General features: G+C 43.0%; 2 protein-coding genes across 2 annotated transcripts in view; both read left to right on the forward strand.

Annotated features, from left to right (window-relative positions):
• Positions 1-6,170, forward strand: part of LOC102763898 (zinc finger protein 211) — a 37,317-nt gene extending 31,147 nt beyond the window's left edge. Inside the window, exons 4-5 of the mRNA XM_015565698.1 lie at positions 2,660-3,529; positions 5,434-6,170. Of these exons, the coding sequence (XP_015421184.1) occupies positions 2,660-3,529; positions 5,434-5,543 (980 nt within the window). The 3' untranslated portion in view covers positions 5,544-6,170. The remainder of the gene's footprint in view (positions 1-2,659; positions 3,530-5,433) is intronic.
• A 9,798-nt stretch (positions 6,171-15,968) lies between these two features.
• LOC107183511 (zinc finger protein 552-like) overlaps positions 15,969-19,559 on the forward strand; it is a gene marked incomplete at its 3' end in the record, with an annotated part of 14,450 nt that continues 10,859 nt past the window's right edge. The window contains exons 1-2 of the mRNA XM_015565702.1: positions 15,969-16,116; positions 16,682-16,808. Of these exons, the coding sequence (XP_015421188.1) occupies positions 16,084-16,116; positions 16,682-16,808 (160 nt within the window). The remainder of the gene's footprint in view (positions 16,117-16,681; positions 16,809-19,559) is intronic.

A 19,559-nucleotide genomic window follows, 5' to 3' on the forward strand; every position in this document is an offset into this window, starting at 1 on the left:
AAAGTATTAAAAAAATATTTTGTTCTCACATTCATGTTTTTCTCTCTCCTTTCTCTTTCTATGTAAAAAATCAATAGAAATATATATTTTTTTAAAAAGAGTTGTAAGCTGCTATGGTATGACACTGACCACTGGATACACTGGCTCTTGGTTTTCCAGGGAGGTGTAAAGTCAGCCACGGCCTGAAGACATCCAGCTGGATCTATAGAGAGATTTGTAGATTCTCCTCTTTGTATCGGGTTTGGAAATGCCCTGATGAGGCCCAGCCTTGAATTATGGGAGGCTAGTGCTGCTACCCCATCTTGAGCCTTTTATTGATAGGTTTGGGGCTCCCAGACCCAACTGCGACTTTTTTGACAGGATTTAGCCTAACAAGACAGGCCATTCATATAGAGAAGGAGCTGCACATAGCTTGGGTGGGGTTTTAAACTGGATAAAGTGAGGTGTCAAGGAATCCCCACAGTGAAGCAAACTGAAATGGTTGTCCATCAGACTTGCGACCTGGGATGTCCCAACGTAGGTATAATGACCTCTTTGAGCTCCTTTGTCTGGGAGAAAGCCGCCCCTTAGTTCCTGCCCCGATGCCAGTCAGTGCAGTTTCTCCTCATATATGTCTTCATCCGCCCCTCACCCCCCCAGGACCTTCTGGAGGTCACAGGAATCGGTTGCTTGTAAGTTCAGTATTCTTGTTTCGCAATATCAACCTCTCTAATGAACTTGGGGTTCCTTGTGTCAAGTGTAACCTCTTACGTTTCATTTCTTTTTCTGAATTTCGTTGAGGCTTGTTTTTGTTTGTTTTTCTTTAGTCTAGATCAAGGTGTACCAATTTTTGTATTTGAGAAAAGTACCTGTTAGGCATTTTATTTTGTCTTATGCCCCTTTTATATTTTTGCTTGTTCGTTCAAATATTTCTTGCGTCATTTCTTTGCACCCTTTTGGTTTACTTTCTTGTTTTGTTTATAGATTCCTGAGATGGAAGGTTAGGTTTTTTGAGATCTTTTTCTTATAATGTAGGCATTTTTCCCTATAAAATTTCCTCTTAGAATTGTATTTTCTGAATTTTATACATGATTTTTATAGGTTGTCTTTTTAAAATATTTTTGTTGATTTCAGAGAGGAAGGGAGAGGGAGAGAGATAGAAACATCAATGATGAGAGAGAATCATTGATTGGCTGCCTCCTGCACGTCCCCCACTGGGGATCAAGCCCGCAACCTGGGCATATGCCCTGACCTGGAATCGAACTGGTGACCTCTTGGTTTCTAGGTCGACGTTCTATCACTGAGCTACACCCGGCGGGGCTATAGGTTTTCTTTTTATTTACTTTGTCACTATATTGTTTTGAATTTAGTTTTGGGTTTGGTTACCTTCAAATTGTTATTTATTTATTATTGCTTTCAGATAGAGAGGAAGAGAGATGGAGAGAGAGAGAGAGAGAAAGAGAGAGAGAGACATCAGAGTGAGGGAGAAACATCAATTGGCTACCTTCTCTACGCAAGCTAACTGGAAATGGAACCCACATTTTATTGTAGAATAGGCCACTAGGGTTAATGATAGGAGAAGCACAGTGGCTTTTGGAGGTAACTCTGACCCTTGTTTTTGACTGTAGGTATCTTCAAATATATTTGTTCACCCAGTCTTTCCAGTCATTCTTTCTATACAGTTCTCCTTTATTTGTTTCTGTAATACTTTAGTCTTCATTGTACTCTTATTCCCATTTGCTATGGGGTTTATGTTCATGGCAAGCTGTCTACTTACACTGGGATGGGGGAAGAAGCTCATATCTCTGATCCTACCAACTTGCTGATGTCACTCACATTTTTCTTTTGACTGTGATCTCATTTGTCCTTTGTTGTTCTACCACAGTATTGACCCTCCTTGTTCTTTACATTATTTATTCCAAGCAGTGCCTCTAATGCGGAAGAATCATTTGTGCATCACAGGAGAAACATGACTTTATGAATGACACAGTGGACCCTGCGGGGGTCTTTCTTTGGGGAAGGGTCATTGGGAAGAAATCCATGCCAAGCCTTTTTAATATTCATAGCTAGAAACCCAGTGTTTTGTTAGAGTTGCCCATTTCTCACACAATGAAGCTTTTTTGTGCTTATTGTTGATACCAACTATTCAGTTTAACTTTTATCATTTCTACTTAGATTCCCAACTCACGGATAACCTTAATCTCTCTGGACTTTGTACCTCTGCCTCTTTCACAGGTCTCTCTGTACTGCAAGCCAACATTGGTCCATGCCTGCAGCACCTTGGAGAGCACAAGTGTTATTATATTGAAGTTGTATATCCTGTGATCTAATATAATTAATTTTTATGGCTTTGAGGAGCTTGAAAGTATTCCACACAGACTCACATGGTCAGAATGTAAGGTCCTAAACGAAGACATTTGTGCAAAAACAAGGGGTAGAGCCATCCTCTCTTCTTTGTATCTACTCCTATGCTTCTGTCCCTCTCTTGGTGAGATTTCTATCATCGACTGACTTTTGGGGCTTGGTTATTTATAATAGCAATTTCCTCGATATCTAACTCACTCATCTTGAAAATCTTTCTATGCAATCATGCCTAGTCGTGACAGATAAACATTTGTGGTGAAGATATTCTGTTTTCATAAGGTCAACATGTACCTCACCAGCATTTCCTTTTATACAGGTTGCTGCTGTGGAGCAGAGAATGTGGAGACACCAACCGAGCAGAAGATTTCTGTAGGATTGTCACAGGCAAGGAATCCCAAGGTAGCCTTGTCTTCCCAGAAGAGCCATCCCTGTGAGAGTTGTGGAATAGTCTTGGGAAATATTTTCAAAGAGATAGAGCTGCAGGGATTACATTATGAACAGATACTGTTGAGGTGTGGGGCATGTGCAAAACGGTTTTACTTCAGTGTAAAATTTCACCAGCAGCATATGAAAGAGAACACTTTGATTACAGGTGTGGACTGGATCTCACTTACAAACAGCTGCAATTTAAATGTGTCCCAGAATCGTTTCACATACGGGGAGGTTGGGCAGGGTGTCCTTACCGAATCAAAACATCTCCACCTAAAGGCTACTCAGACCAGGGACAGTCCAAATGCTATTTCAACACTCGGGATGATGTTTCAAAAGACAGAAATTTGTTACAACAGAAAAGAATGTAAGAAAGACATTAGTTACCCCAACATGTTTCTTCAGGAAAAGGGTGTTAGAAGTCGATGTTTTGTGTGCTCTGAATGTGGGAAATGTTTTACAACTAACTCTCACCTTCATTATCATCGGAGAGTTCAAACAGGAGAAAATCCTTATAAATGCAATGAATGTGGAAAGTCTTTTACAAGGAGCACTGATCTCCAATATCATCAGAGAGTTCACACAGGAGAAAATCCTTATCAATGCAGTGACTGTGGGAAATCTTTTACCACTAACTCTCACCTTCATCATCATCATCAGAGAGTTCACAGTGTAGAAAAGCCTTACAAATGTAGTGAGTGTGAGAAAGCTTTTACCAGCAACAAACACCTTCGTAGACATCAGAGAGTTCACACTGGTGAAAAGCCTTATCAATGCAGTGCATGTGGAAAAACTTTTTCAGGTCTCAGTGGTCTCCAATATCATGAGAGAGTTCACAAAGGAGAAAAGCCTTATAAATGCATTGAATGTGGAAAAACTTTTTCAGGTCTCAGTGGTCTCCAATATCATGAGAGAGTTCACACTGGAGAGAAGCCTTATAAATGCAATGAATGTGGGAAATCTTTTACAGCCAACTCTGGCCTTCATAGACATCAGAGAATTCACACAGGAGAAAAGCGTTATCAATGTAGGCAATGTGGAAAAGCTTTTAGAGGTCACAGTGGTCTCCAATATCATCGGATAGTTCACACTGGAGAAAAACCTTATAAATGCAGTGACTGTGGAAAATCATTTACTGCTAGGGTTAAACTACAATATCATCAGAGAATTCATACTGGAGAAGAACTTTATAAATGCAGGGAATGTGGGAAGACTTTTACAAGTATCAGTGGTCTCCAGTATCATCAGAAAGTTCACACTGGAGAAACGCATAAATGCAGTGAATGTGGGAAATCTTTTACTAGTATTACCAACCTTCATATTCATCAAAGTGTTCACACTGGAGAAAAGCCTTATAAATGCAGTGAATGTGGGAAATCTTTTACCACTAAGGCCCTCCTTCACATACATCAGAGAGTTCATACTGGAGAAAAGCCTTATAAATGCAACGAGTGTGAGAAAGCTTTTACCAGCAACAAATGCCTTCGTAGACATCAGAGAGTTCACACTGGTGAAAAGCCTTATCAATGCAGTGCATGTGGAAAAACTTTTACAGGTTTCAGTGGTCTCCAATATCATGAGAGAGTGCACAAAGGAGAAAAGCCTTATCAATGCATTGAATGTGGAAAAACTTTTACAGGTTCTACTGGTCTCCAATATCATAAGAGATTTCACACTGGAGAGAAACCTTATAAATGCAGTGAATGTGGGAAATCTTTTACAGCTAACTCTGGCCTTCATAGACATCAGAGAATTCACACAGGAGAAAAGCCTTATCAATGTAGGCAATGTGGAAAAACTTTTACAAGTACCAGTGGTCTCCAATATCATCAGAGAGTTCACACTGGAGAAAAACCTTATCAGTGCAGTGAATGTGGAAAGTCTTTTATCGCCAAGGTCACTAGCTCTGAACTTCATTGTCCTCAGAGATTTCATACTGGGGAAAATCTTTATAAATGTAGTGAATGTGGAAAGTATTTTAAACGTTGCAGTGGTCTTCAACATCATCAGAGCGTTTACACAGGGGGAAAAGCCTTATCAAGGCAGTGAATGCTGGAAGTCTTTTAAAACTAGGACTGAACTTAATTTACATTGGAGTGTTCACACAGAAGAATGGCCTTATAAATGCAGTGAATATGGAAAATCTTCTACAAGTAACTCAACCCTTCATAATCATCACAGAGTTCATACTGGAGAAAGGACTTATAAATGCAGTGCGTGTGGAAAATCTTTTACAACTAACTCACGTTTATCATCATAAGAGAGTTCATTCAGGTGAAAAGTCTTATCAATGCAGAATGTGGTAAAACTTTTACCAATAGCCGGAACCGGTTTGGCTAAGTGGATAGAGCGTCGGCCTGTGAACGGAAAGGTCCCAGGTTCGATTCCGGTCAAGGGCATGTACCTTGGTTGTGGGCACATCCCCAGTACAGGGTGTGCAGGAGGCAGCTGGATCGATGTTTCTAACTCTCTATCTCTCTCCCTTCCTCTCTGTAAAAAATCAATAAAATATATTTAAAAAAAAAACAACTTTTACCAATAACTCTAACCTTCGTATTCATCATAGGGTTCACACTGGAGAAAAGCCTTATGAATGCAGTGAATGTGGAAATTCTTTTACCACTAGCACTCACCATCCTGGTAATCGGAGATCTCATTGAGGAGAGAAATCTTATAAATGGAGTGAATGTGGGAAATCTTTTACAACTATCAATAGTCTTCAATATCATCTAAGTGTTCACACTGGAGGAAACCGTTATGAGTGTAATTAATGTGAGATATCTCTAGCCAAATTTGTAAATCTGCTCTGCCCAAAGGAGTCGAAATGTGAACATTTTTTTTGGATGTGTAGGAAATGTCGTTTCTAAGTTAGGATTTAACAATTGTGTAAGAAAATATGTGAAGTCTGAATTACATCTCATACTTTTAATCACCTCCATTATGTAATATCCCCCAACTGTTTTTGTTGTTCTGTTTGTTAGTATTTCTCTTGGACCATATGTGTCTATATTACACTTTCCAACATAGAAGTGTTTCCTTGTGTATGTTACTGCGTATTTCTGTTGCTGAAGGTATTTCACCTGAACCACCTCTAAGGACCCTACAGATGGCATCAATCGCGATCCCCCTGTGCCCAGGGATGCTAACTCTGTTGTCTCATTTGTTGAAGTAATTTAGAAATACCTAAGCCCTTAGTTCTACCTTGTTTCCCTGTCATGAATTCCCACATAGGACTAATTCCTGTTTGCCCAGTAAACATAATGTTGGAGAAAAGCTGCCATTGTCAGGGACACACTCTCATTCATCAGATGCCAGTGATGAATTTTTGGAGTTCCTAAGTCATCATTGAACTAAGACTGCCAAACTCAGGTCTCTTTATTTGTAAGATAATGAAGGCTATTTCCAAGGATTTCTTTAATTTTGGGTGTTCTTTTGACTCTATTGGTTAGTTTATAAGAGAAGAAAATATTACTTTGCCTCTACAACAGCCGTGGGCAAATTACAGCCCGCGGGCCGGATCGGCCTGTTTGAAATGAATAAAACTAAAAACAAACAAACAAACAAAAAAAAGATCGTACCCTTTTATGTAATGATGTTTACTTTGAATTTATATTAGTTCACACAAACACTCCATCCATGCTTTTGTTCGGGCCCTCCGGTCCAATTTAAGAACCCATTGTGGCCCTCGAGTCAAAAAGTTTGCCCACCCCTCCTCTACAATGTCATTTCCCTCATTTTCACGCACTGAACTTCTTAGAAAAAAGGAACACTCTTAGGGTTTGGGAGGTGATGCAGGCTGTGGAAGAATTTACAGCTAAAAGAAGCCATGCAGAGAGGAAGTTTGTTTTACTTTCCAAGAGAATAAAGAGGCAAGTATTGGTTGTCAATACAGGGCAAGGCAGAAAGGCCGGGTTCTGCTTTTCATCATTGGCTTTGGCTAAGAGAGAAAAAATGCAGGGGCCTCGAGCTGTGCTGAAGTTGAGTAGATACCAGGGCCTGTCTTTAAAAGTTTCACTTTGTTTGCTTTCCAGCAGACACTCTGGCAGATGTATAGGGAAGTGTCTCATCAGTATTTTTCCCAAGTATATAAAATATGACTACAGACAAAGTTATGAACAGTTCAGAAGAGGTGGAGCGAAGGACACTTTCTACTAAGTAGAGCAGTGATGGCGAACCTTTTGAGCTCGGCATGTCGGCATTTTGAAAACTCTAACGTAACTCTGGTGCCATGTCGTATATAGAAATGTCTTGATATTTGCAACCATAGTAAAACAAAAATTTATATTTTTGACATTTATTTTATACTAGAGGCCATGTGCACAAAAATTCGTGCACTGGGGAGGGGGCGTTCCTTCAGCCTGGCCTGTGCCCTCTCGCAATCTGGGGCCCATCAGGGGATGACCACCTGCTGGCTTAGGCCTGCTTCCTGGGGGATTGGGCCTAAGATGGCAGTCAGACATCCCTCTGGCAGCCCGGCAGCCCTCGGGGAATGCCCACTTGCCAAAGGCTCCCACCATCACGGCTGTACTGGCAGTCATCAGCCTGGCTTGTGGCTGAGCAGAGTTCCCCCATGTTGGAGCTACTGACCACCAGAGGGCAGCTCCAGCATTGTGCATCTGCCCCCTGGTGGTCAATGTGTGTCATAGTGACCAGTCATTCCCAGTCTTTCTGCTGTTAGGGTCAGTTTGCATATTACATTTTTACTATATAGGATAGAGGCCTGGTGCATGGGTGGGGGAATGCTGGTTTGCCTTGAAGGGTATCCCGGATCGGGGTGGGTGTCCCGCATGGGTGCCTGGTCAGCCTGGGTGAGGGGCTGATGGGTGTTTGCAACTGGTCACACCCCCTTCAGGGTGGGGGTACCCACTGGGGTGCCTGGCCAGTCTGGGTGAGGGGCTGAGGTCCGTTTTCAGACTGACCGGAACTGAAGCTCCCTTTTTTCTTTTTTTTTTAAGTAATCAAAATATTTTATTTTTTTAATTAAATCTTTGTTGTTCAGATTATTATTTGTTCAGTCTCTTACCACTCCCCCCTCACACCTTTCCCCCCCAAGAATAGTCAGTCCATTCCCTTTCTATTCCCTTGATTCTATTATATTCACCAGTTTATCCTGTTCATCAGATTATTTATTCACTTGATTTTTAGATTCACTTGTTGATAGATGTGTATTTGTTCATAATTTGTATCTTTACCATTTTCTTCTTCCTCTCCTTAAAGAATACCTTTCAGCATTTCATATAATACTGGTTTGGTGGTGATGAACTCCTTTAGCTTTTTGTTATCTGTGAAGCTCTTTATCTGACCTTCTATTCGGAATGATAGCTTTGCTGGGTAAAGTAATCTTGGTTGTAGGTTCTTGCTTTTCATCACTTTGAATATTTCTTGCCACTCCCTTCTGGCCTGCATAGTTACTGTTGAGAAATCAGCTCACAGTAGTTTGGGTATTCACTTGTAGGTAACTGACTTTTTTTTCTCTTGCTGCTTTTAAGATTCCATCTGTCTTTGCTCTTGGCATTTTAATGATGATGTGTCTTGGTGTGGTCCTCTTTGGATTCCTTTTGTTTGGGGTTCTCTGTGCTTCCTGCACTTGTAAGTCTATTTGTTTCACCAGGTAGGGGAAGTTTTCTGTCATTATTTCTTCAAAGAGGTTTTCAATATCTTGCCCTCTCTCTCTGGCACCCCCATAATTTGGATGTTGGTGCGCTTGAAGTTGTCCCAGAGGCTCCTTACACTATCTTTATATTTTATTATTCTTTTTTCTTTTTATTTTTCTGGTTGGGTGTTTTTTGCTTCTTCATATTTCAAACCTTTGACTTGACTCTTGACATCCTCTAGTCTGCTGTTGGAACTCTGTATAATATTCTTTATTTCAGTCAGTGTATGCTTAATTTCTAGTTGGTCCTTTTTCATATCCTCAAAGGTCTCACTAGATTTCTTTTTTTAAAAAAAAATATTTTTTTTTGATTAAGATATACACATGTGTCCGTATCCACACGTTACCCCCTACCTCCCCCCTCCTGTCCTCACTCCCCTCTCCCCCATTGTGTCCATTGGTTAGGCCTATTTGCTTGCACATAAGTCCTTTGGTTGATCCTTCCCTCCTACCCCCACCCTCCCCTACCTTCCCTCCAAGGACCGACAGTCCAGTCAATGCCTCTCCGTCTCTGGATCAGTCCTTGTTCATCTGTTCATGTTGTTCATTATATTCCACCAATGAGTGAGATCATGTGGTATTTATCTTTCTCTGACTGGCTTATTTCACTTAGCATAATGCTCTCCAATTCCATCCATGCTATGGCAAATGGTAAGAGTTCCTTTTTCTTCTTCTTCTGCTTAAAGAATACCTTTCAGCATTTCATATAATGCTGGTTTTTATCCTTCTCTGACTGGCTTATTTCACTTAAGCCAGTGGTGATGAACGCCTTTTAGCTTTTTCTTCTCTGTGAAGCTCTTTATCTGACCTTTAATTCTGAACGATAGCTTTGCTGGATAAGTAATCTTGGTTGTAGGTTCTTGCTATTCATCACTTTGAATATTTCTTGCCACTCTCTTCTGGCCTGCATGGTTTCTGTTGAGAAATCAGCTGACAGTAGTATGGGTACTCCCTCGTAGGTAACTGACTTTTTTTCTCTTGCTGCTTTTAAGGTTCTCTCTTTGTCTTTTGCTCTTGGCATTTTAATGATGATGTGTCTTGGTGTGGTCCTCTTTGGATTCCTTTTGTTTGGGGTTCTATGCGCTTCCTGCACTTGTAAGTCTATTTGTTTCACACGGTGGGGTAAGTTTTCTGTCATTATTTCTTCAAATGGGTTTTCAATATCTTGCCCTCTCTCTTCTTCTGGCACCCTTATAATTCGGATGTTGGTACGCTTAAAGTTGTCCCAGAGACTCCTTACACTATCTTCATATTTTTGGATTCTTTTTTCTTTTTGCTTTTCCAGTTGGGTATTTTTTGTTTCTTCGTATTTCAAATCTTTGACTTGATTCTTGGGATTCTCTTGTCTGCTGTTGGATCTCTGTATATTATTCTTTATTTCAGTCAGTGTGTGCTTAATTTCTAGTTGGTCTTTTTTCATATCCTCCAGGGTCTCACTAAATTTATCTGCGGTTTCCATAAAATTCTTGAAAAACCTTATAAACGTTGTTTAAAACTCTATATCCAGTAGTTTGCTTTCCTTCATTTCTGTCATTTGGGAGTTATTTCTTTGTCTCCACATTTTTTATGCTTCCCTTTGTTGTTAGAGTGGTTTTGTGTGCTAGGTGTCCTATAGGGCCCAGTGGCTCAGCCTCCCCAGTTACCTGAGATGGACACTCTTATTGCACCCCCTTGTGGGCTTTGTGCACAGTCTTATTGTAGTTATGCCTTGATTGTTTTAGGTATCACTGGGAAGTATTGATCTCCAGGCCAATTGGCAGTGAGAATCAGCTGTGTCTGCAGTGGGAGAACTTCTGTGCTGAAGACACCCTTCTGTGGCAAGACTTGCTTATGTGGGGCTTTGGTGCTCACTGAGTCTGCCCCCTGAGTATGTCCCTTATGGATCTGAGGAGTTGTAATCTGGATGGTCCCACTCTGACCACTGGGTACACTGGCTCTTGGTTCTAAGGAGATGCTAATTTAGCCTCTGCCTGAGGTTACCCAGCAGGAGCTATGAAGCGCTTGTAGATTCCCCTTCCTTTTTTTGGAGTTTGGCGGTGTCCAGATGAGGCCCAGCTGTGAAGCAATGCAAGCTGCTGGGGGGCCTTGGCCTTCTCTTGGAAGTTCTGGGTCTGTGTGGCCCAGCTGCGATTTGTTAGGTAATTTTCAGGTTTCAAGGGGCCAGGGCATTCATATGCAAAAGCCTCTGCAGCCTCAAGGGGTGGGGTCTCAAGGAATCAATAGGGCGGAGCAAGCAGCTATGGCTGATCCTCAGCCCTGCCCAAGGCGCCAGGTCTCAGTGTCCTGATAAATGTTGCAAGCACCTCTGAGGGAAAGCCGCGCTCATGTTCCGAGTTCTGCCTGCTGCCAGACAGTCCAGTTTCTCCCTGTATGAGTCCTGGGTCCCCAGAGACTTCCCGGAACCGGCGTTCAGAGCAGTCTGGAGCTTGTGACTCCCTCCCGATTCAAAAGGACAGCTGTGACCTGATTCAAAAAGACAGCTGTGTGTCATAGGTTCTCCAACACTGAAGTCGAGGCCCATGTTGCAAATTATCTCTGGGGTGTGACAACAGCAAGACGAAGGAGTATGTATGAATTTAGCCTTGAAAGTACCTTATCTACTTCAGCAATTTGAGCAGAACATCTGTGTGAATTAGGAATCAACAATCTTGGGGTTTAATTAGCAGATGCTTCCCATACATTGTGGAAGGCCATAGCAAAGAAAAAGACTTTTTTTTTCCTTACAACTGCCTCAACCACACTTAGAACCTAATTCTTTATTGCCTGAAGAGTGACTACTTCTAGGAGACCAAATAAAGGCAATACCGGGGGCATTGTGTTCATTAGGTCGTAAGCAGTAGGTCTCAGACTTAATAAAACACTCATTGAATTTTCTCTTGAACCCACCAGTTCTAAGTCCCCAGTATGGACAAAAATGTTGGCAGATACTAAACTTAGCAAGCTCAGGGAGCCTGGCATGGCATGGTCAATCTTACAAAGTCAGAAGCCAAAAGTAACCACATAGAATGATTTCAAGTAAAAACTTTCTTAGTAAATGTGAGTCTCAGGGCTAGTTATGTCCTAGCCCAGTGGTCGGCAAACCCATTAGTCAACAGAGCCAAATATCAACAGTACTTCTTCAAAATAGACTTGCCCAGGTTGAAAACTGACTCAGGTGCATGGGCCACAAAGTTTCAATCGCATTGTAGGTGCGTGTCCAAACGTGGTATTTTGTGGAAGAGACACACTGAAGGGTCTAAAGAGCCGCATGTGGCTTGTGAGCCACAGTTTGCCGACCACAGCCCTAGCCTGTGTATCTGTGTGTGTGTGTGTGTGTGTGTGTGTGTTTTCCAAGGTCAGTTTTTACCTTATTGAGCCTGTCTGTTGTCTTTTTGCATCTGGAATAACCTGCCATTGGATTTTCAAAGACATTTCTTTTTCACAGACTCCTAAGAGCACAATCTCCCAACATAGATGATCACAGAGCCCCAATTATTATTGTTCTTGGGTTAAATATTAACTAATTGATATACTTTTAAAAAGAAACGTTGTATTTTTTATTTCATTTTTTATTCAATCCAAAATATTTTCCTCCTTAGCTCTCCCACCTAATTTATCACCAGTTAATTTCACTTCACCCCCTTAGAGTCTAAAAAAGTAGCACAACTGCAATTGTCCTGCGTATTACTCAACCTGTTATAGAGCTTTCCCCTTTCTTTCAGAGAACAGAGGAAAATAATACCCACCCTCAGCCTCCCAGCCTGAGCGAGGCGTGCCCCTGCCATACTGAGTGTGTGCTCCCAAAATGAGGCCCAAAACCTGGGTTCCAGGGAGCCCGGGTTCCAGGAGAGGCAGCAGATGGGGTACAGGATTCCCAAGAGGGGCCAGCAAGGACTGCAGCCTCCCAGGCAGATCCCGCCTAAGGTCCCGCCAGCCCAGCTGCCCCAGGCAATGAGGGTGGGAACAGGAGCCTCTGGGCACAGGATTCCCAGTCTGTCAGTGAGGTGAGGGGGGAGTGGGCAGTGGCTTTGTCCTTCCTACACTGGCCCCTCCCTCTTGTGTCCAGAGGCAGAGCAGCCAGAGGGCCGGTAGGCATTGTGCCAGTCCAGCCCAGAGCCGTCCAGGGGTGGGCGGGCATGCGGAGCCCAGCAACTAGGTGACTTAATGACTCTTGAAGGGAAGCAAGAGACAACATGGCAGAGGCTGGGGGGACATGCTGAGAGCTCAGGAGGCAGCGGCCTCAGGTTCCAGCAGATGCTCAGACCCCTCCAGCCGCGGCTGGCTCTGCTGCAGGAGTTCCCGGGGGTGACCTGGTTGCACGCAGGGAATGTTTCAACCACGACCTCTGCCCATTCCCAAGGAAAAATAGTCCCACTTGAGTTCCTTTGCTGTGTGTGGAGAGCAGTGCTGTCCCGACCAGCGCCCAGGCAGAGGTGCCCAGAGGAGGTGCAGGCAGACATGTCCCCCTGCAGCCCCTGGGTCTCCTGCCTGGGAAGTCCCATCCCTGCTGTAGGAGGAAGGGTCCTTGTGCCTACAGACTGTGTTCAGATGCCAAGGGCAGGGCTCCTTGGTGGCACAAGTGGCCCCGCCCAGACCCCTCCTGTGCAGAGAGGAAGGAATAGCTCCCAGAGGGACCCTTGCTCCCTACACAGGCCCCTCCCTGGGCAGCCAGGCCTCCCAGCACATTGCATCACCTAGGAATCTTTATAAAAACCTGGTTTCTGGGCCTTATCCTCTGGAAATTCCGTTTCTTTGTGACTAATGATGAGGCCCAGAAATCAGGATTTTAAAAAGATTCCCAGGTGATTCTAATGTGCAGCCAAGGTTGAGATCCACTGAATTAGCAGGTGCTTCTCATTAATTGTGAAAGACCACAATAAAGGAATAGAAAGACCTTTTTCTTTTCCTTACAAATACCTCCACCACATTTAGATCCTGAGGCTTTATCGGCCTGAACCTTAACTATGTCTAGGAGTCCAAATAAAGGGACACCAGCAATATGGAGGCACTCTGTCCAGGAGTATGTGAACAATGAGTCTGCCAGGAAATAAAGCACTCACGGAATTTTCTCCTCAACTGACAAGTTCTTTTTTAATTTTATTTTTTTACTTTATTGATTTCTTACAGAGAGGAAGGGAGAGGGATAGAGAGTTAGAAACATCCATCAGCTGCTCCTGCACACCCCCTACTGGAGATACACCCACAACCAAGGTACATGCCCTTGACTGGAATTGAACCTGGGACCCTACAGTCCACAGACCACTGCTCTATCCAATGAGCCAAACTGGTTAGGGCAAACCAACAAGTTCTGACTCCCCAGTTTGGACAAAAATGATGGCACATACCAAACCTAGTAAGCTCAGGGATCCTGGCATGCCATGACCAATCTTAGGAACTCAGAGGCCAAAAGTAACCATATAAGATGGCTTGAAGTTAAAACTTTCTAAGCAAAAGTAAGCCACAGGGGTAGTTATGTCCTAGCCTTGTTTTTTGTTTTATTTTGTTTTGCAGAGGTCTGTGTGTACCTTATTAAGTCTGGCTATTGTGTTTTTGCATCTGGGATAACATATCTTTGGATTTTCAGGGAAATTTCCGTTTTACAGAATCTTAAGGGCACCATCTCCCAACACAGCAGACCACAGAGCCCCAATTATTATTGTTATTGTTTTAAATATGAAGTATTAACTGTTCTGTAACATGTAAAAAGAAGTTTGTGTCTATTGTTTTTTGCTTTTTATCCAATCCCAGAGATTTCCCTCCTTAACTGTCTCTCCTATATTATCACCAGTGAATTTCATATAACCCCCTTATGTCTTCTCCTTAGAGTCTAATGTATAAAGAAGGTGCAAAACTGCCATTCTCCCACCTCAATGTGTTTTCTTGTTTCGCGGCAGTGTCGCAGGCTTCGGGCAAATAAACTGAGAGAAATTCTCCACAGGTTTGGACATTTCTTACAACAACACCAAAAGCAATCGACTCATGTGAAGGATGAGAAGGTTACATGGAGGGGTATCAGCATTTCCAGGGACAAAACTGACAGAAGACAGGTTTACAAACACAAATTTAGAGCAGATCTAGAAACCAGCAAGCTAGAGCTTTCCCACTGCTTTCAGGGAACAGAAGAAAATGCTCTGCCGAAACCGGTTTGGCTCAGTGGATAGAGCGTCGGCCTGCGGACTGAAAGGTCCCAGGTTCGATTCCGGTCAAGGCGTGCGCATAGTTCACAGGGAAGGATGTTTTTTCTTTCTTTTTTTGTTTTTACCCTCCCCGCCTTCCCTTTTAAGATTCCGCATTGTGAATTCCACACTCTGAATTTACTCCATTCAACAGGGTTTTTTTTTGTTAATTAAATTACATATATGAGTGAGATGAAGTGATAGTTCTCTTGACTTAAAAGATTCCACATTGTGAATTCCACACTCTGAATTTATTCCATTCAACACGGTTTTTTTTTTTGTTAATTAAATTACATATATGAGTGAGATGAACTGATAGTTCTCTTGACTTACTTCACTTAGCAGGATGCTCTCCAGGTCCCTACATGCTGTGTGAAAGGGGAAGAGAGTCTTCATTTTTACTGCTGCATAGTATTCCATGGTATAAATGTACCACACTTTTATATCCAATCAATCATCTACGGATGGGCACTTGAGCAGTTCCCAGAGGTTTGCTATTGTAAATTGTGCTGCTATGAGCATAGGGGGACATATATCTATGTGATTGTTTCAGGTTTCTTGGGATATATTCCTAGGAGTAGAATCACTGAATTAAATGACAGTTCCATATTAAATGTTTTACAAAAACTTCAAACTGAATCCATTATGGCTGTACCAATTAGCATTCCCATCTGGGGTGTACTGGGGTTCCCATTTTTCCACATCCTCCCAGCACTTGTCATTTGTTGATTTGCTGATGGCAGCCATTATGAAAGTGGTGGGGTGATACCTAATTGTTGCTTTAATTTGCATCTCTCTGATGATCAGTCACTTTGAGCATTTTTTCACTTGTCTCTTGGCCATCTTATCCACACTGCAGCCCAGGCAGAGCTGACACTTTGGATGGCATCAGAAGCAGATGCTCTGAAGTATGAGTGTCTGTTTTGTGACATGAACTTTGTATAATGGATTCAATGGAACCGCAGCTAAAGAAAGCCCTTCACGTGCAGGAGAAACAAACTTGCCTCAGAAATCACCTCCCCTGAAGGCTCTAGAGGACCCTGAGTGTATTTGGTGTGTTCTTGGGCTATTTGCCCCTAAATCCAGTCCTAGAGTTAACTGAGAAATACTGGATCCTGGCCTTGGCGCTTAGAAACTACATTACCCAGAAGGCCACTCAAGGAGAGGCATCAGGCGGAGCCAATGGAGGGTCAGAGAAGGCATTTCCGTTTGGGCGCTTCGGGAGGGCGGGACCGGTAATCCTTGTGGCAGGATTTCATCTTCTCAGATTTTTGTCTCAGGCCGTGAGGTTTTCCGTGTCCGCAGTCCCTTGGAGAAGGTCCGAGAGTGGTGGTCCCCGCCTCACAGCCAATGTCGGAGCCTCCAGTGGTCCTCACAGCGCCCACGTCGGCTTGAAGCTCGGAGTCACCACACGGACCCACGCCAGGGCCGGGACAGGGACTGCCATTCCTGCAGCGGCCTCTACTCCCCCCGGCTTACGCCCCGCTCAGCGCACAGAGGGCAATGGCGGCGCCCCCACTGAGGAGACGGGCTGAGGTGAGTCGAGTCCCCCAGGCCCTCACCGCCTCCTCATACAGACACCACAGCCTGGGGAGGGCGCCTGTCCCGTCCTGCGGCTCAGTCCCGCGTGGAGGACCGTGAGGAAGGTGGAGGGGAGAGAGGAGTGTTGTGGCTTCTGAGGACACAGCAGGTGCAGGGCAGAGGGGACGGGGGTGACTCGCATCTGAAGGTCCCTGAGGATGTGGCTGTGAGTATTGACGGAAAGATCAGAGGCTGCAGGGTGGATGTCACAGACTCATTCGGGGCTTTTCCGGCTGTGGGTCCATCCGGGGCCTGGGGTGGCATCGCCCAGACCTTAAATGGCATTGCTCTCTCTCTTCCCCTCTCCCAAACCTTCCCTCTCAACCCAGCTGCTCTGCTGAGGGCCATGCAGTGAGTAATGGGTCTGTGATGGGAGAGCAGCCTGCACTGGCATTGGGCCTGGTGTCCACACTAACCGGGTGCCCTGGAGGAGGTTGAGGGGTGGGGGAAGGTGTGTAAGGTGTAGAATTACTGGTTCTCAGAAAGGCAGCTTTGGTTTTAAATGTCTCCATTCTGACAGGTTGGCGTGACCTTTGAGGACATTGCCCTGTACTTCTCCAGGGAGGAATGGAGCCTCCTTGATGAGGGTCAGAGACAGCTGTACCTGAATGTGATGCTGGAGAACTTTGAACTTATATCCTCGCTGGGTAAGACCCTCACTCTCACCAGTGACCTGCACTTGGCTTTGAGGTTTCCCAGGCCCCATACCCCAGGGTGTGCTCTGTCCTTCCATATAGACTGTGGAACTGCTTGTTTTTCCAGTTTCCTGGGTGGTTGCTGTCCTGGCGCGGGTTGGTCTGTTTCTGCTGCTCCCTTGTATTCCTGAAGTCCCAATAGTCCCCGCTGCACTAAATTCACAGGAAAGGATTTGTGCTTGGTAGTGTGTTTGGAAGACTGATTCCACCTTGATCAGTGAGGAAAGCATTTTCTATATTCCTGTTGGTCATTTGTACATAGTTTTAGAGGAATTGTTTCTATATCCTTTTTCTGCTTAATAACTTTATTTTTTGGTTAAACATTCTCGTGACTACCTTGTATATATTATATATTAATTGCCTATCACATCGAGGAACATATTTTTGCATGTACTTAATTGTGCTTTTCAGATGCAGATATTGTTGCCCCACACCCACTTTTCTACAAAGTCCACATTTTTAGCAACCCTGCATTTGGCAGGTCTAGTGTTAGCAAGCTCAGATGCTTGTTACTAGTTCTTAGCAATATAGTATTTTTTAAAAATTTATTTTATTGTATTTTTTACATAGAGGAGGGGAGAGGGATAGAGAGTTAGAAACATTGATCAGCTGCCTCCTGCACACTCCCTACTGGGGTTGTGCCCACCACGAAGGTACATGCCCTTGATCAGAATCGAACTTGGGATCCTTGAGTCCACAGGCTGATGCTCTATCCACTGAGCCAAACCGGTTAGGGCACAATAAAGTATTTTTAATGAAGTTATATTGATTTTGGTTTTAAGACAAGTCATTGCATTGTTATTAGCTGACAGTATAGTTATAGTATAACATAACTTTATTATTCCCTGAGAACTTTAACTATTTGTGTGAATTTCTGGCTATAGCTCAATATTCGCTTTATTGTGCTGATCAGAACTGTATCCACTATCTCTCCAAGCCATTCCTTCATAAGATTTGCAACTATTATCTTCTGTTCTCTAGATTTCCTTTCATTTCATTTTGTTTATTGCTGTTGTGCTGTGAAGAAGCTTTTTCTTTTTTCTTTTTTTTAAAATATATTTTATTGATTTTTTTACAGAGAAGGGAGAGAGAGATAGAGAGTTAGAAACAGCGATCAGCTGCCTCCTGCACATCTCCCACTGGGAATGTGCCCGCAACCAAGGTACATGCCCTTGACCGGAATCGAACCTGGGACCTTTCAGTCCACAGGCCGACGCTCTATCCACTGAGCCAAACCGGTTTTGGCAGCTTTTTCTTTATTTGTTGTCATCTGGACTGTTTATTTTTCTTTTTTGTCTGATGGTTGGTGTCACATTCAGAAAATCATGTCATAACAAATTTCGAAAACTTTTTCTCTAAGTTGTTCTGAGGTGTTTTAAGTTTTAGCGCTGACATTCAATTCTGTTACGTATGTTGTGTTAAATTTTATCAGTGGTGTCCAGTATTGTTGTGTTTACATGTGAGTATTGATTGTCAGCAGCACCATTCTTTGAAGAAACTATCTTTCCCTTCTTATCTGTCTTGCAGTTCTGACAAAGGTTACTTGAATGTTTGTGACAGGCTTGATTTTTGTGTTTTCTGTTCTGTTGATGTATGTGTCTGTGTTTCTTCAGCAACACACTGTTTGCTTGCTTTCTCTTTGTACTTAATTGAGGTCAGGAAGTGTGATGCCACCAGCTTGTTTCTCACTCACGATTGTTTTTGCTATTCACAGTTTTTAGATCTATACATTTCAAGGTTCTCTTTTCATGTCTTTGTAAAATACCATAAGAATTAATCTCAGGGTTCCATTTAATCTGTAGATTGCATTGTGTACTGTGGATATTTTCACAATTTTTTAAAAAAATTCTTTATTGCTTGAAGTAATATATATTGTATTACATATGTCTCCATTTTCCCTCATTGACCACAAATGAGTGATCTTGTGATATTCATCTTTCTCCACCTGGCTTATTTTGCTTAGCATGATGCTCTCCAGTTCCATCCATGCTGTTGCAAATGGCAAGAGTTCCTCCTTTTTAACAGCAGTATAGAATTCCATTGTGTAGATGTTCCACAGTTTGTTGTGTGTGTTTTTTTCCGAATTTTTGTGAATTTATTTGAGCCAAAGATGTACCACAGATATTAATCCACTCATCTACTGATGGGCAATTAAGCTATTTCCAAATCTTAGCTGTTTTAAATTGTGCTGCTATGAACATAGGAGTGAACATGTCCTTTCTGATTGGTGTTTGTAATTTCTTTTTTTTTTTTAATATTTCATTATTGATTTCAGAGAGAGGAAAGGAGAAGGAGGGAGAGATAGTAACATCAACAATAAGAGAGAATCATTGATATCTGCCTTCTGCACGCACCCTATTGGGATTTGAGCCCACAGTGCTGCATGTTGCCTTGAGTGGCATCAAACCTGGGACCCTTCTACCTGCAGGCCGCGTCTATCCACTGAGCAAAACTGGCTAGGGCTGTTTCTGATTTCTTGGGATATTTTCCTAGATGGGTCAATTGGGAGTTCCAGTTTTAGTTTTTTGTAAACTCTACACTATATTCCACAGTGTCTGTACCAATATTCATTCCCACCAGCTGTGCACACGGTTCCTTTTTCTCCGAATCCTTGCCAGCATCTTGTCGTTTATCGATTAGTTGATGATAGCCATCCTGACAGGTGTGAGATGATATCTCATTGTCGTTTTGATTTGCGTCTCA

Source organism: Myotis davidii, unplaced genomic scaffold (assembly GCF_000327345.1).
Source record: "Myotis davidii unplaced genomic scaffold, ASM32734v1 scaffold422, whole genome shotgun sequence".
In the NCBI taxonomy this organism is placed as follows: domain Eukaryota; kingdom Metazoa; phylum Chordata; class Mammalia; order Chiroptera; family Vespertilionidae; genus Myotis; species Myotis davidii.